At 37.0% G+C, this 18798-nt stretch overlaps 1 protein-coding gene across 3 annotated transcripts; it reads right to left on the bottom strand.

Moving 5' to 3' along the window:
- Positions 1-10082: 10082 nt before the first annotated feature.
- Positions 10083-16375, bottom strand: LOC115212975 (zinc finger protein OZF-like). Of its 3 annotated transcripts, none has more exons than XM_029781839.2 (2): positions 15957-16227; positions 10083-11950 (listed from the first exon to the last, which is right to left on the bottom strand). In XM_029781839.2, the coding sequence occupies exon 2, from the start codon at positions 11867-11869 to the stop codon at positions 10586-10588; it is 1284 nt and encodes a 427-aa protein (XP_029637699.1). In that variant the 5' UTR covers positions 11870-11950; positions 15957-16227; the 3' UTR covers positions 10083-10585. The 3 variants fall into 3 exon arrangements, 1 of the variants encoding a protein (XP_029637699.1); XR_004999603.1 differs by lacking the exon at positions 10083-11950 and adding an exon at positions 12109-12429 and having other exon boundaries at positions 13996-16375; XR_004999604.1 differs by lacking the exon at positions 10083-11950 and adding an exon at positions 12109-12429 and having other exon boundaries at positions 15957-16375.
- Positions 16376-18798: the final 2423 nt, after the last annotated feature.

Here is an 18798-nt window from a genome sequence, read left to right as displayed (position 1 = left end):
CCTATCCAAACATACAAATAATTGCTTGCCTGTCCTTGATAATAAACTGGCTTGAAACAATAAATGACAAAATACAGCTCTTCCAGTCACATTAATGGAACCCCATTTCCATTAAATATTTAGTTTACAAAAACTCTGTTGTATATAAAAATATATTAAAGGTAAACTTATTAAAGATAATGAAAATTATATTCCTCTTTTGCTAAACTTGTAAAATAAATATACACAAGATTCCATTTACTGTATGAAGTTTTCCAAATGATACAAAAAGGACAGGATCAGGGCGCACAAGTGGGGACAAGAAAATGTTAGGAAATATCTTAAGAGATTATACAAAGACATTTGGAGACACACATGCACACATAACAGGTGCACATACATACTCATACACATAGACATACTCAAACATGCACATGCAAGGAAGCAGAGTTACACTCACATACATACACAAAGGCATGCACACAAACACGAATATATAAGATACATGCATATACACATATACCTAAGCACACTCACACAATTTCTCAAAAAAAAAAAAGCTTCAATAATGGACAGTCAAAGTCAAAATCCTTCGATATGGTTGCAAATGCAGTAACAAAAAAGCTTTCTGAAATAAATAAATGAGTGGAAAGTGAATATGTTATATTAAGGCACTATGACTCTCCCCAGACACAACAAAATCTATTTCAACACATAAATTCACATAAGGAATCTTGCAAACCAGATACAAAAATGAAGTGTATCATCATCATCGATTAATGTTCGTTTTCCATGCTGGCATGGGTTGGACTGTTTGAGGTTTGGAGTGTCAGCAGCTGGTCGTTCATCTTAACGCCAACCATTCTGAGAGTGTAGTGGGTGCTTTTTACATGCCACTGGCACAGGAGCCAGTTAGGCGGGCCTTGCAACAATCAAGTTCAGATGGTGCTTTTTAAGTGCCACCAGTACCGGGGTACTTACGTCGGTCAGGATTGGTTGGTGCTTTTTACGTACCACCAGCACCAGAGCCAGTATGGCGGGCCTGGCAATGAACTCGTTAAGTTGTTGGTTTTTAAGTGCCACCGATCTGGATTTGTATAAGCAGGCATAAGACAAGGGACTGGGAGATATGGCAATTTGCTGTACTTGATAAGATGCATCAAGCTAAGTTAAATTACTGTCTTTCACACATACAGACTTGTCCTTTCAGTTGCAGTGCCATATAAAAAGCACATGTGCCAGTGCTGCACAAGCACACATGTTGGTGGCTCATAAAAAACACCCAGCACTTGGAAGGGCATCCAGCCAGAGAACCCACAACAACTGACAGTTTGTGTCTGGACAGCTTCCAGCTAGCCAACTCCGTGTCAAACTATCCAACCCATGCCAGCATGGAAAGTGGATGTTAAACAATGATGATATATATATATATCATCATATATAGGAGTGGCTGTGTGGTAAGTAGCTTGCTTACCAACCACATGGTTCCAGGTTCAGCCCCACTGCGTGGCACCTTGGGCAAGTGTCTTCTACTATAGCCTCAGGCCGACCAAAGCCTTGTGAGTGGATTTGGTAGACGAAATCTGAAAGAAGCCCATTGTATATATGTATATATATATGTAAATGTATGTGTGTATATGTTTGCATGTCTGTGTTTGTCCCCCAGCATCGCTTGTCAACCGATGCTGGTGTGTTTACATCCCCGTAACTTAGCGGTTCAGCAAAAGGGACCGATAGAATAAGTACTAGGCTTACAAAGAATAAGTCCTGGGGTCGATTTGCTTGACTAAAGGTGGTGCTCCAGCATGGCCGCAGTCAAATGACTGAAACAAGTAAAAGAAAAAAGAGTATATATATATATATATACATATACACACACACACCTGTGTGTGTAAGTACTATGTTTATTTATATATACTTAGTAAACTGGAAGAATAGCTAGACCATTGAACAAATGCCTTGTAGTATTTATTCATGCCCTTTAAGTTCTGATTTCAAATCCTGATAAGATTACCTCTGCCACTCATCCTTCCAGAGTAGGCAATTAAAGCACCAGTCAAGTACTGGAGGCGATATAATCAGCTATTCTCCACTCACATGTTTTTGGCCTTATGCTTATGTTATAGGCAATTCTCATATTCTTGTATGCATAAGTGCAGAAGGTAATACAGAAGAACTGGCAAAGATATCACCACCACCTGATTCTAGACATGTTCCCTACCACTACTGTATATAGTAGTCCAAGTCATGCCACTATGGAACATGGATGTTAAATGATGACAATACATATGTATATGGGAGTAGTGAAAGTAAATATATGTGAATAGATTTATGCGAAATCTCTTCAGAAAGAAAGCACTAAACCACAGCAACCATGACATACCAAACATTGCCACAAAGGAACAAACATACACACTCATGCATTCTTCTCAGCAGAAGTTGCTATTGATGATGAATAATAAAAATGAAATATGTAAAACAAAATGATAACATTTGGGCATGGTTGAACAGCAGGTGTAATTTTTTTTTTAAAGCTTCCAAGGGAAGTAACTCATTCCCTCCTTCGTAAATTAATTGGTGAAAATGAAATGGAGTATGCTTATTTCTTAGTATTTGAACTATTTTAATTGTTTTCTCAATTTATCCAGTACAACGCTTAAACAAGTAAATATAAACTTCACACGCACACTGCTTATGTGTCTGAGGAGGTTCTAAGTATAAATTGATTTCGAAAAAATGTTCGGGTAAACGGCAGAGGAATAACATTTGCAGCTGACAGGCTAAGACTTCAACGGCCCTCAAGTTTTGGTCATTAAAGGCTTTCACTTATGATCCCAGCTGTGACTACAGCAGCAGATTGGACATTACAGTTGGCACAATGAGTAGGATCTGCAACTTTTGTTAGGCCAAAAAGTGACCCGAGGAAACCCCAGGCATGTGCTGCTCAAATGGTAAGATTAAAATACCTCCATTAGAAAATCCCCCCAGTCTTTTGGTTGACCTTTTGACTGGGGCTTCGCCTTTCTCTACTGAATTTCTTAAGCACTTTCGCACCTACAACTGCGCCTTCCAAATGACTTCATTCAGGGCTAACATCATTACAGGACAATTCATGCCATCCTTTAAAGTTCGGGGGCAAATATATCACATGCTTGGTTCTCTTCAGCCAATCGATATTTCCTTGCCTCAATTTCTACAACTTTACTACTTTGGTGACTATGCAAACCAGGCTACCAGATAGCAGTTCTTCTTACCTGCTACCGTCCTAGCCTTAATATGTCAGCTCCAGGCGTTGATTCATGAAACAAACAGCTCTGTTTGCAGTTTTAAGTCAGTAGACACCATTCCCAATTAGGATGAGGTAGTTGATTATCCCACTGAATTTCTTGGAGCCTTCAGATGTACCTCCACGTATTCTTACTCTTCAAATAGGTAGCCCTCTTATGATAATAAAGAATTTAAATTCACTGACATTGTGCAACGGTACATGCTTTGTTATCACAAAATTACTTCCCAATGTCATTGAAGCAACGATTATGACCGTCTGTGGTAAAGGTCAAGACGTCTTCATACCACGAATTCTCCTTGTGCCTTCAGCTGCTGACTTACCGTTCACATTCCGCAGAGTTCAGTTTCTGATTAGATTCAGTTACGTCAAGTCCATTAATAAGTCCCAGGGGCAGTCGTTGTCTGTCGTTGGACTTTACTTAGCCGAACCATGCTTTTCATACGGTCAACTGTACATTGGCTGCTCAAGAGTGGGTTGTAGGAACAGTTTACATGCCTTCATTCACCAGGGGAAAACTAAAAATGTTTATAAGGAAGTTTTGTAGACTTACCGTACTGGTGCCATATTTCAGTCCTACATTATTGCTGTTATAATTTTCGTTGCTTTATTTGTTCACTTGATTGTTGTTGTAATATTACACGTGCGGTTCCCTTAAAGAGTTACTTAGGTGTTCACCTTGCCATAAAGCGTGAAAGGTGCTTAAGGGAGTGGGTGTTAATCGCTTTATTAGTTATTAAGCCTTTTCGAACTAATGCACTCGGGCAACGCCGGGTACTCCTGCTACTTTAGATTAAATGCTATGGTAAGCATTCAGAATCTGGAGGAGGACATTATGCAACTGTTGGCTACAGGTATCAACTGCCTACTGAACATTTCATATGCTCAGTCAGATGCTTCCTGGCGAGTTCGTGTCCAAACGAGTAGGAGCAGGTTCTGCATTGCGAAAACGCAACCAGGGACATATATGGGTTAACTACTACTGCATCAAATATTTTATAGTATTAAGAGGCAAGCTGGCAGAATTAACAACACTGGGGAAAATGGCTATCAACATTCTTACTGATGTTTTTATGTTCTGAGTTTAAATGCTGTTGAGGTCAGCTTTGCTTTTCATTCTTTTAGGGTTGATAAAATAAGTACCAGTTGATCACTGGGGTTAATGTAATTGACTTCCCCCTCCCCTCAAAATATCTCTCTTTTGCCAGAATTTAGAAGAATTGCATAAAGTATAAAGAATTACAGCAAGTGCATGAAAATGTGTGTATATATATGTTAATTTATGTTAATTTGAACTAAGAATCAGAATAATAGTTGTAACACTGGAAATTTTCAGTGAACACAGTGCTGGTGACTTTTTTCTCTTTGACATTGCTATTTTATCTGTTATACCTTGTATTCTTCTTGACACAACTACAGTAGCACTTCGACTATCACGGGTGTTACATTCCAAAACCCACCGCAATAGGTGAAAATCCACAAAGTAGAAACAGTACTGTACTGTATATTTTTTTAGCATTAAAATTTGTATATTTTATTATAAATGTAAAACAACACCACGGAGGAATCGACATAAGCTTAAATGATAAGCTGCAATATGGCAAGGGATTACTGTATATGCAACTGTCCATGTGTGAATAGATCAGTATCATACATCACATATTTCTTTAGAGTTTATCTCTAAATATTGCCATGCAAATACTCATACACATTTTCACAAGCATATGATACTTCAGTAAATTTGCATGGCAGCAGATTTACAGATAGTAGCATGTTGGATACAGTTCAAATTCTACTAAGATCATTTGCTTGCCGCACCTTCAGGTTGATAAATAGAGTACCAGTCCAGAGTAGTGGATTGGTGGAATTAGAGTGTTGGACTAGATGTTTTGCAGTGTTTGTGCTTGTTCTGAGTTCAAATCCTTCTACTCTTACAAAAAAAAAAAAAAAAAAAAAAAAAAAAAACAGAAAGAAAAAAATATGACAACACTTCTGTTATAAGTTGCAGCCTAGAAAAACCATTTCCTTCGGTTGATTAAAGAATCAGCTGTCATACTTCTTTGAACCACATATATTTGGCCATGCATGTATGTATGATAGATTACTCAGTTATTTTGTAATATTGTACTGTAGGTTATGTTGCATTAAATTTTGTTAAACACTCCTATCTCTTCTTTCATGACCAGTGCATCATTTATGCCTCAAAAATTCAGCAGAGCAATGTTACTGGTCCTGTACAGTGCTATGTATCAATGATATTGTTAGGATGGAGTTTGACTAGGATCTGAATGTTTGGTATTGTAATGATGCACTTTTGTTGACCAATAAAATAAAGCCCATGATATAACGAAGTTGATGAAGAACTTGAACTCACAGGTCAAGTTAACAGTTCTAAACATATACAACAGGTACTTAATTATCCATTTTTCACAACATCAAGTCACAGTGGAACTATTCATCAAATTCATCATCACACCTTTCTCATTTCTGATCTTACTTTTGAGCCCACTTTCTTTGTAAGATATTAAACCTTAAACTATTACTTAAAAATTGTCAAGAAGGCCAAGGGTGTCTTAGCATCACTCAGCAAGACTTTTGTTAGCCGCTCTCCAACCATCTATTTAAAACTGTATACAGCTATGGTACGACCACACTTGGAATTCGCATCATCAGTTTGGAACCCCTATCTTGCTCAGAACATTGACCTCCTGGGAATCTGTCCAGAGACGTGCAACCAAACGCATACCCTCCATCAGACACCTACCATATTCTGAGCGCCTTGTTTCCCTGGGCATGGATTCACTGAAGCTCCGGCATTAGGCGACGGACTTGGTAAACACCCACAAAGTTATCAACCACCTCACCAACAACAACACTGAACACCTTTTTGACATGCCTACAAAGTCAGAAAACAACACAGCTCCCATGACTTTCGGAAACATTTTTTCACGCTCAGAGTTGCTGAAGCATGGAATAAACTGCCTGCATCAGTTGTTGACTGCCATGACACTGCATCCTTTAAGGCCTTCATGCTTTCCAAAATCCGCCGAAACTACACCTGATTATATATACACTTTAGAGGAGTTGTAATGCACCTGAGCACTGTACACAATGTTTTATTATTATTATTATTAAAAACATTGATGTAATTAAGCCCCATCAAGGCTTTTTATCATTCTTAAGAATTAGTTGTCAATCTATGAATTAGTATACATTCTGAAAAATATTGTCCCTCATTTAGATTCTTATCATCCCTGCAGATTTTTGATAACTAAATTTATAAGAGTTTTCAAAGTTTGGTCAATATCAAATTTGCTTTGAAAATATATAAATAGGCTACATTACACAAATGATTCACAGGCCTGAGTTTGCATAACTTATCTTCTTTATCCCTTTCCTGTTTCTTTTCTTCCATTCATATTTACTCCACTTTGGTGCTAACATCCTGTTTTTCAGCATGGACTTGCTCCAATGAGAAAATGGTTGAGACTCTACAACTGTGGAAGGGGGTTGTTTCATTCCAGAGAATGATAAATTGACTTGGTAAATTTGAGACAATTTACAGTTGAAACATTTTCGACTCTCTATGAGTGTTCAATTTTCAGGGAATTTAATTGAGGCAAGAAGACAAATTGAAAATGCCTCAGCTGCCATAAGGTCATGCACAGTGAAAGAAAAAAAAACATACAATATTTTAAAATCAATAACAATATTTAATTTTCATGCATATGTTGATGCATAACAATAAATTTGTAAAACATTAAACTGCATCCAATTTATTTACAAGTTTTCACATGCTTTTTATTTTATAAAAATTCAAAATTTTATATTTCTCAGTGATTTTACATGTGTGCGTAAAATCACAATGTACTTCCAGTTCTTTCTTGTACCATCCTTTTCCATCTTGTCCTAAATCGTCTTTCCATCATCATGGAGATCTTCCAAGCAGCCTTTTTCAATTTCTTGGATACCACTTAACAATTTCACAGGTCTACCTGTCGTCTGTGAGCCTTGCAACATGTCTGGCCCAGCAGAACTTGTGTTTGTGGTATTCTGGAATCACATCATTCACTTCACTTTGTTCAAGAATTATTTCATTTCAAATACGCTCATGTAATGATATTCCTAGCATAAATCTCTCCATAGCTGATTAATGTTCTCCCTTTTGTAGTCTTATTTACTTATAGACTGAACAAATGAATACAAGCTGCCTCTACGCATCACTTTATTTGACTACAAAAAGGCCTTTTATGTATACATGTGTGTGTGTGTAAGTATATAGTAATATAGAAGGGATCGAATACATTGAGGCAAATCAACTAAGAAGTATCTCTGGCTAAACAGAACACTCAGAAAAATCCTGGGTAATTCAACTAGTCAATTCAGTATTCCATATGGAGGTAAACTGTTGTACACTGGTCCCAGGTATCCTGCAAATCCATGACTGTATCCAGACATAATTGGTCTTGTTATGAGATGTAATGCTAAGTAAACAAAAACTGAAAGTTTACATCACTACACGCATTTCAATAGTGTGGTTTAATCTAAATATGGCATATTAAGGTAGGGAGAGTTTTATAAGTGTTGGACATCTGGAGGAACTTGGCCTGTATTGTCCTCAATGAAAAACAGAGAGGCAGTTTGGGTCTGGGGACAACACCAAAAATCTTCCTTCAGATCAAAATAGAAGCTGTGGGTAAAATCCCAGACCTTATCCACCTGCCCAGCAGAGTGGAGCTGCAAGTGGTGTTTGCGGTCAGAAGAACCAAGATGTCATGTGTGTAGTGCTGAAAAGCACTTAAGAGCTTCCTGTGTTTTTTGTTTTTTTTAAGTAGAGAGGAGGTCCTTCTCACTACTGCCAACACCAACATACAGCAGCAAAGAGAACAAGAAGCAGGAGCACCAACATCAACAATAGTGATAGCAACAGCAGCACAAACAATAGCAAGGCAGTACCAACACAAAATACAGTAGCAGCAACAGCAACACAAACAACTGCAACTGTGATAACAATGGCTGTAGTACCAAGACTAGCAGCAAGACCAACAACAGAACCAAGCTAAAATGGGTTGCTAAATTGTCTGATTTTATGATGTGGAATGTTGTAAAAGTGAACATAATCAGGCAGACATCTAAGGAATGTTTTCAAAGACAGAAAATGGCACAAGTTCAAACCATCTCATTTACCAAACACCTTCAAGTAAGTTGCTAGAACTACACATAGTGATACTAGCCAAGCAGAAGTCATTTTGAGATTACAAGAAGACAGTTTTGTAAGAGATATTACTAAGAAGTTATGTCCATTTGCAATCAAGAAAGAGCAAATATCCATAGTTGTTAAGTTGACACAGGGAATTTTGATGGTGATATCTCCCAATTTTACATAGACTTTGCTAGAAGAGTCACACAAAGGGTAACTAGTTAGAAGATGGAAGCTTTTTTGCCATAGTAAAGAGCAGGAAGATGAGGGTGTTACCTTTGCTAGCAACAAAAACTATGTCTTCTTTCATTGATAGAAAACTCACTGGAATACTTCTCACATTTAAGGAACAATGCTATTGCTACAAACACCCTAGTCTGTATTCATCATGTTGCTATCTCTTACTTATAAATCCAGTGCTTTTACCCAGTCTCTTTTATAGTTACCAGTGTCTGCTCCTTTATACTGTGAAGCTATAAACATCCTCTACAGAGACCCACCCCCTGCTCCTTTTACCCCACATACCAGTCCCATATGACACTAGTCCTTCCAACCCAGAACTGCAAATTTTCTGAAATTCCCTTTCTACCCATGTTTTCTTTTTTTTCAAGGTATCAACAAATAGATGTTCTCAATATGGATCAATTGAATCTAACAAATCTAAGAATGCCTGTAAAAGTCTTGAGCATTTATCTTCCTCTATTGACTATTTTCTTTAAAAAAATTGTGAAAAGCGGATTTATGTACAAGAAATGTGATACAGTAAGGGTTTTAAAAACATCAGCAGCTGATGTATACAAGTGAAATACAGTTGTATCTCACTGGCATAGATGTGAGGTGACCAGATGGTGAGCCATCATTATAATTTAATATTCACTTTTCCGTGCTTGCATGAGTCAGATAGAATTTGTTGTAGCAGGTATACAACAGGTTTCTATCCATTTCTATGAATCAAATTCACTCAAAAGGCTTTACTTGGTTGAGGGTTAGAGAAGGCACTTGTTCAAGGTGCTATGCAATGGGACAGAATTTGGGACAACATGGTTGGGAAGCAAGCTTCTCAACAACACACCTATGCATGCACTTCTTATGTAAGCGCTGGATGAAAATATGCTACTGTTGTCAGTGGAGTGAATGCCTCATCGCAAAACATGGTGAGTCAGAAATAAGAATCCTTATTAAAAAGAATTGTTTAAATAGGCACAGGCACAGCTATGTTGTAAGACACTTGCTACCCAACCACGTGGTTCCGGTTTTAGTCCCACTGCATAGCACCTGGGGCAAGTATCTCCTACTGTAGCCTCGGGCTGACCAAAGCCTTGTGTGTGAATTTGATAGATAGAAACTGAAAGAAGCCCATTGTATATAAAATGTGTCTTTGTGTTTGCCCCACCAGCACCATTTGACAACCAGTGTTGGTTTGATTGGCAAAAAGATATTGACAGAATAAGTACCAGGCTTTAAAAAAAAATTTGTAGGTCAATTGATTTGACTAAAGTTCTTCAAGGTGGTGTCCCAGCAAAGCCACAGTCTAATAACTGAAGCAGATACAAAATAAAAAGATAAATTATTCAAAATATTAGTGAAACAGACAGTAAAAAGAAACTTAAGTTCAGATTAAAGAGACAGTGGAAATTACATTTATTTTTCTGTACATAATTTACATATTCAAAGAATGTATAAAAAATTACATTAAAACTGTATATACGTGTATAAAGAAACCAATTGGTAGTCATTCGAGCATCAAATAGATTGCTTTACAATAATCCTTCTAGCATTTGGTTTTGAGTTCAAATTCTGTCAATATTAACTTTCATCCTCTTGAGGTTGATAAATAAAATGCCAGTCCTATACTGGGGTTGCTTCCCTTCCTTTCACTCTTTCTGCATAACAGTAGTAGTAGTTAATGTTTTGTCATTTTAAATTGTTTTGTTATCCATACAAAACTCACAGAAAATTATTTGTCTAAATTTTTTTTTACATCCAATAAACATATGTCTTAATACTCTCTCATATATGCTTTACCAGAAATGTCACAGTTATGATTTTATTCTTGTGAATAAGCTTGAGTAAGAAAACTAGTAAATTATGTAAAAAATGCTTTCCTTCAAAACACAGTGCTAAGGTTTGTTTCCATTATCAATAGCACATTTATGAGTATATTTATAATCACTACGAGCAAACGATTTCCCGCAAGTAGCACAGTTGTATGGCTTTTCCCCAGTGTGAGTGCGTTTATGTCGTATTAAAGTACCAATTTGAGAAAATCTTTTGCCACAGATTTCACAGTGGTGCGGTTTTTCCCCAGTATGAATACGTGTATGTCCTATTAGGCTACCCTTTTCTGAAAATTCTTTCCCACAAACTTCACAGTGATATGGTTTCTCACCAGTATGAGTACGTCTGTGCACTGTTAGAAAAGTCTTTTGAGAAAAGGCTTTCCCACAAATATCACAGTGATGTGGTTTTTCCCCAGTGTGAATTCGTTTATGTTTTCTTAATATGGTATTATTTGAAAAATATTTTCCACATATTTCACAGTGATATGGTTTTTCCCCAGTGTGAATCCGGTTGTGTCTCACTAAAGAACCATTTTGAGCAAATGCTTTGCCACAGATTTCACAATTGTGTGGCTTTTCTCCGGTGTGAACACGTTTGTGTCCTCTTAAGCTGCTCTTATCAGCAAATTTTCTTCCACAAACTTCACAGTGATATGGTTTCTCTCCCGTATGGGTACGTTTGTGTATTGTTACAACATATTTTTCAGGAAATGCTTTTCCACAGATGTCACAGTGGTGCTGTTTTTCCCCAGTGTGAACACGCTTATGCTTTCTTAATACAGGTTTGTCTGAAAATTCCTTCCCACATGTTTCACACTGATACGGTTTCTCCCCAGTATGAGAACGTTTGTGTACTATTAAGGAAGATTTCACAGCAAATGTTTTCTCACATATTTCACAGTGGTATGGCTTTGAGTGCACACTTTTGTGCCTTTGAAAGTCACTCACATTAGAAAAAGCTTTCCCGCAATCGTCACACTTGAATGGTTTTTCGCCAGTATGAATACGTTTATGTCTTGTTAAGTTACCAAATTGAGTAAAAGGTCTCCCACATATCTCACAGTGGTATTGCCTTTCTCTAGTGTGAGTAAGTGTGTGTGCTGTCAGATTGCCTTTTGTAGAAAAACCTCTCCCACATATTTCACAGCGGTGTGGTTTCTCTCCCGTATGAGTATGTAAGTGAGCTTTTAGATGACCTGTTTTAGAGAATGTTTTTCCACATATTTTACACTTGTATGGCTTTTCCCCTGTGTGAGTGCACTTATGAATAGATAATTTACATTTTGTAGTAAGTGTTTTCCCACAAATATTACATTTGTAACGCTTTCCAGCTTTCTGAAACATTCTTTGAACATAGAAACTTCAAACTTAAAATTCTGATCTTATTTTTCCCTTCTGTTAAGACATTTGCAAGTAAATATCATCATCATCATCGTTTAACGTCCACTTTCCATGCTGGCATGGGTTGGATGGTTTGACTGAGGACTGGCGAGCCAGATGGCTGCACCAGGCTCTTATCTGATCTGGTAGAGTTTCTACAGCTGGATGCCCTTCCTAACGCCAACCACTCTGAGAGTGTAGTGGGTGTTTTTACATGCCACCGGCACGAGAGCCAGTCAGGCGGTACTGGCGATGGCCATGCTCAAATGGTGTTTTTTATGTGCCACCTGCACAGGAGCCAGTCCAGTGACACTGGCAACGACCTCAAAGACAACAATTTTCCAGTAATTTAATTTTTAGTAATTAAAAGAAATCAGAAGCACTGTTCTAAGCAAAAAAAGTACGACGCACATCTGAGAAGCAATTATATTGGGTACTCAAATCTTCAAGAACCATATATATATCAGCTCTGTTAACTGTAGAACCTCTTCTATAGAAAATCCTCATAGACGTAGAAATATATCCTGAAATAAAATAAAATAAATATTAGATACATTTATCAATAAATTGTAGAATGTATGAATAATTAATCGTATCATGTATAAATAACTAATCACATCAGTATCACATAGTTTCATAAACGTAGACAATAGATCAGTATTTCAAAGGAGATTAGCCCTTTAGTATCCACATTATTCCGTCAAATGCAATGTATGTTTGCTTATATTGTTTTGAATTAATCATGCATTATCTTGTAGTTTAGAGATTTTGAGAATGTGATTGTTTAGTTTTAGAATGATGCTGTAGGGTCGAGGTGAGAGGCTGGATCTGGCCAGTTTCAACATGAAACAAGTTGTATATGTTGGCCAGGTATGGCCAGTTTGAATGCTTATGGGTTAAGACTTCACATGAAAATAGCACATTCATAATGAAATATTAAAACATATGAATGCTTGCCAATTTTGCAATAAAGTGTTATACACTGGCCAATTTATTAACAGATTTAAACCAGGTATACTTAGTTAAACAGAAGAGTTGATTTAATACAAGTAATAGAACTGTTAATAAAATTATTAGAACTATGGAACTCTTACTCCTAAAACAGCAGTGATACACAGTTGGTCATCCTACAACACATCAGAAAAAGATGATCAGAATGATTAGCATGAAGTCACTAATGTACTTTATTCTTTAGTGCCTTTTTCTGAAACTTCATTGGCCTGTTTTCCAAGAGCAAAAACTGCATCACAGCCATCTCTGTGGAGACCATAGGCATAACTTTTCCTTTAGACCAAACCACGAAAAGCAAAAACCTTTCAATACTACTGTTGTTTTGAGAAATGAAGAACATTAATATGATTCAGTATAGTGTTCCTTCTTCAAATCTTGATAAGAAACCAAAAGGAGAAAACCAATACAGGTTCAAATTATTGTTGTAGATAATGCTAGATACTTGAAAAACTGATTAACAACTTTTCTGGATGTTTATTGGTGAAATAAAATTATAATGGAAGTTCAGGTGGAAATATCATACCTGTATGATAATTTAACTCAGTACTGTATGTGGTTAATATATAGTTTAACTCCTGGTCACCAAAGCAAAAAAAAAATCTAACAGGTGTAAATAAATGTGTAGAAAACGAATATGAAAACAAAAATTTGCGCAAATGGGTGTGTGGGGAAAGGACTTTTGGAAAATTCACAAGATGGGATTTTCCCCTCATAACTTTCAGGAAAATGGATATATATTAGTGAAATTTTATAGAAATACCTTTCAAATAGCATAGACTACGATTTTAAAGAAATTTGTGGGGAAAATGCTTTCCCAATGGGTGGGGAGAGGATTTCGGAAAATTCACACAATCTGATTTTTGCTCTCAATGAAATTTTACAGAAACACCTTTCAAACAGCATAGATTACGATCGATTATAAAGAAATTTGAGGGGAAAATGATCCATTTTTTTCCCTCGTAACTTTCAGGATCTAGTTTAGCACCCAGTCACCAAAACAAAAAAGGTCTAATAGGTGTAAAAAATGTGTAGAAAACAAATATGAAAACAACAATTTGTGCAAACATACATATACATACCTTCATCTTCGCTGGTAATTATTTGATGGCAACAATTCAAGAGAGGAAGGTATAACTTGGCTGCCTCTATGAAGAACTTGTGCAACAGACTTTCTTCATGTTGAGAAGTTATAAATAAATATCTTGCAAGATATTGTTGAAGATATTTTGATATTGAATTCCTGGCTTTTAGATTGATTCTTTTATGTCTCTCTACGGTCTTTCAATATTTTGTGTGTGTATGTTTCTATGTGTGCTATCTTCAAAATTCTCGAGCACTAGTTTTCAAAGGTGACAATATCGAAAATGAAATGAGGGATAGGTTTCAAGTAAACCTTTCCATAGCCTTTCAAACGGCATAGATTATGATGATAAAGAAATTTGTGGAATCTTGGTGGAATATAAACAACAATAAAAAAAGAAGCTGTGTGTATAAGAAAAAATATTTTCTATAAGAAAAGTATGCTAAACAGATCATGTGAATTTTCCGAGTCCTTTCCCCATCCTTTCAGAAAACATTTTCCACTCAAATTTCTTTATAATCGTAATCTATGCCATTTGAAAGGTGTTTCTGTAAAATTTCACTAAAAGGTATCCATTTTCCTGAAAGTTATGAGGAGAAAAAATTGGATCAGGTGAATTTTCTGATAGTCCTCTAAACACCCACCCTCCATTCGTTTGCGCAAATTTTTGTTTTCATTTTCGTTTTGTTTTGGTGACCGGGTGCTTAACTAGATCCTGAAAGCTATGAGGGGAAAAAACGGATCGTGTGAATTTTCCGACAGTCTTCTCCTCACCCCTTCAGAAAACATTTTCCCCTAAAATTTCTTCATAATCGTAAGCTATGCGGTTTGAAAGGTGTTTCTGTAAAATTTCATTAAAAGGATATCCATTTTCCTGAAAGTTATGAGGGGAAAATCGGATCTTGTGAATTTTCCGAAAGCTCTCTCACCACCGTAAATTTTTGTTTTCCTATTCGTTTTCTACACATTTATTTACACCTATTTACACATTTTTTTTTTTTTTTTTGGTAACCGGGAGTTAAATTATATATTAACTCTGAATGCTTAATATTAATTTCTTAATTATACAGTTTTGAATATTAGGTTCACTCTCTCTAAGAAGAGGAGTATATTGTTCTTTAGTAACAGAATAATTACCATGTTCTTTTGTAGTCACCTTGTAAAGCACGTTACTTTGGGAATGTGCTCCGGCTCTTCCACCTCGCCCTCAATTAATCTTTCTAACACCCTCCAAAAACAACAATAAATCCATTCCTCCCATCATACTGTAACTTCTTCCAACAATACATCCATTCCGCCCAGTATACAACTTTTTCCAACACCTCACCTGAAGTTATAACTCCGTCCATTCTCTTTTTCACCCTCTAAGCTAGTGCTAGTGTCACGAAAAAAAAGCACAAATACAGTCTATAAAGAGGTTTGTGTTAGGAAGGCCATCCAGCCATAGAAACCAAGCAAAATAACAGAGAAACTGGAGCAATCCATCTATTTATGTCTCGCTGTCCAAGCCATATCAGCATGGAAAGTGGATGTAAGATGATGAAGACAACTGCATTTGAAAGCGGTATTGTTTCACTTCAAGAAATTATCAGCACTGTTATTTCATTTTCAGTTTATTACATATGAAAATGGAAAATCCCTGATGTTCAAAACATTAAAATCCGAGGACTATTTTTTGTAATAAAAAAAGGAATACGTAATATAAAAACCAGTGTTGTTTTAATTTTAAAAGAATCTACACCAAAACATATTGGCATCCGTCCGCCCATCCAAGAACATTATCCTTACCAAATCAATTTGCTGAGTTAGCAAGTGTCTTGGCGTCAACGTTCATATTTTGATTCACACAATAGAATTATAAAATGTATCAACACAGGTTGGAAAAAACTATCGATATTATGTAAATAATATGCAGGTGGAGTTTCGTCTGCCAATGTACATAAATAAATGTTATCTCACCTCAGTGTATTCTTTTCCTATCACTTGCAGTTTAACATCGATAAATAGCAGGATATAGGCGACACACAGCAGATCATTAGGTTTAAAACTATCACAAGTACTTCATTAAATTAATTTACAGTTATCCTACAGTAAATTAGTAATCATTTCTGTATTCTATATATATTTCTACGTTTTATATAGTTTTTCTTATATTAAGGTAAATAAATCTTTAGACGAACTTCGACGTGCACTTCCCGCTAGGGCTTAATGAGCATGCGCAGGTCAAGTAAATCACTTCCGGAGCCGCTATAATGTTTCTTGATATAGGTCAAATTCTATCTTAATTTGAGTATATTTTCTTTGCGAGCTGCTAGAATTATTAAGTACGCTGGGCAAAATCTCTTGCGACATTTCATCTGTCTCTACGTTCAAATTCCACCGAGGTCGACTTTTCCGTTCATCCATTCAGGGTCGATAAATCAAGTATCAGTGAAATTAAGTCCCCTTCCCCCAAATTTCAGATTTTGTGCGTATAGTAGAAAGGATTATTATTATTATTACTAGCGGGACTCGTCAATATTTCATGGGATTAATTGTAAACTTATTGGGTTAGTTCAGAAAACTTTATCCAAAAAACCTGAAAGCAGCAGCAATAACAATAGCAGAAGCTCCACCACCATCTGCCATGCCAGAATCTACACCAACACATGTAACAACACCACAGATAGAAGACATGTTCCTACCCAACATGGCACACTCAGTCACAGAGTGAAGGGGAGTGGAAAATTGTGAATAAAATAGGAAAGAAAAGAATAGATAATTCATCCATTAAAAAAATGACTGCAAAATGCATCACAAACATAGGACACACAACACCAACATCAATCTACCATCACTACCAACAGCAACACCACCAAGCTCACCTCCACAACCAGCATCAACAATACAACACATTGTCCCAAACACAACCAATCCCTCATCTGCAATAACAATAACAGCAAATACAACAAAAAGAACACATACTACACAGCAATAAACATTAAAAACAAAAAGCTACTCCACTACATGCAACACAACACTAGCATATCAGAAACAAATTACATATTGTCCAAAAAAATCGCACCACCAACACACATAAAAATTATTCCATCAGACCAAAACACATATCCAGTACTAAAAATGAAATTCCCCAAGGTAACTGGGGACTACTGAGAGACAATATCAAAAAGGATGTACACAAATATTCTTGTGAAAGAACGCACAACTAACCAGAAGGATGGAGCAATCATCCTTCCTCCAAAAGACTAAGGTAAATGGTCTTTCCCACATTTTTCCATTCTTTATTTAGCATGGCCTTACTCAGAATAGGCAGCATAAATGCATGTGGCGTAGGGTCATCTTGGAAGCAGGGTCACCTGCTCAATGACCTCAGGTCACTGAACATAAATATGGTGGCCATCAGTGAGACCAGAATTTTCAAGGCATGAGTCTTTGAACCCATTTTTGGCAGCTACAAGGTTTACACATCTCCAAGCTGTCTGGGATCTGGTGAAAAGTTGTGTTGTTTCAGAAAGGCTTGGATCTCATGATATGGACGATCTTCCTAGACTCAGAAGGTAAGTTGGTGATGCTGGATATGACCAGCAGGGATGGCTATGTTTTCAGGCTAGAGACTGTCTACGCCCTGGCAGGGGCAGGATGGCTTGATTTCTTCAGATGCCTTGAGACCTTTCTAGGAAAGTCCTCCTTAGTGCTAATGGGAAACTGGAATGGTATCTAAGATGCATGCTGGGACTGTGTGGAACTAGTAGATAGAGGAGAAGTGTGTAAAAAGCTTGCAAATCTGCTCAGACATTTCCAATTCTCTGACAGGTACCAACTGAATTTCCTAAATGTGTCAATGTAGACATGAACTAGCTATATTGGGTCATCCAGATCATATCTAGACAGAGTTTATTTGTAGGGGAGTTGATAAGGTTAGCATAAGCCATCCACATTACAAAATAGTTGACTATACAAACTACACATTTGTGATCTAGGGTCCTAGTTACTGGAAGTTGAGCCCGTCTTTTCCAGTGTACAGACCTATTGAGACCAGATTAGTAAATTAGTTGAGTGGGCATTGACAAGAGCAATCATTAACAACAAATGGTGATTTGCTCTGAAAAGGGCAATTAGAGTAGAATCAATATGATTTTGTAAAGGAGTAGCGATTGAGAGAACTAGATTAGTGGGTGAGTTAGTTAAAAGCTAGAAGAGGTTTTTACAAAAGGCAGCACAACTGCTGTGCTTGCAGCAAGATTGGCTCTCAACCAATTCTTCAGCACAAAGTACAAAGGCTGTGTTGTCAGAGTTAAGGCACGTGCTCTTAGACACGAGGAGACAAAAAGCTGTTTGATAGACCCAAGTGGCAGAGGTATGTCATGACAACAGAACCACTATCTGGTCTTTGACAGACCAAGATGGGTGTGTGTTACTCAATCCCAAGTAGATGTGTGCAGCTTTTCAGCGGCACTTCACTCAACTGTTCAGGGGCAGTGGTGGGCCAGATCACAAGTTGGACTTTAGTGCCTACCTCAACCCACTGCCGAGGCTCTCAACCACAGAGGTAGAGTGTTGCAAAAGGCCAGTAACAGCCAATGAAATGCAGGAGGTGATGAGTGGATGCATGAGAATCAAATTGCCTGGTTTAGATGATCTGCCCTACAAGCTTTATGTTTACATGCCAGACTGTTCAGTGATTGCTTGGCATATGTCTACTGCAAATGGCAGCAGAACAGAATTCCCAGTTCTGTGAGCAGTGGAGCAGTAATGCTGCTGAAAAATGACCTGTAAAACGAGGACCATATCAATAATTTTA

Source organism: Octopus sinensis, linkage group LG6, assembly GCF_006345805.1.
Source record: "Octopus sinensis linkage group LG6, ASM634580v1, whole genome shotgun sequence".
Taxonomy (NCBI): domain Eukaryota; kingdom Metazoa; phylum Mollusca; class Cephalopoda; order Octopoda; family Octopodidae; genus Octopus; species Octopus sinensis.
This window is presented reverse-complemented; position numbering and strand designations above follow the sequence as displayed.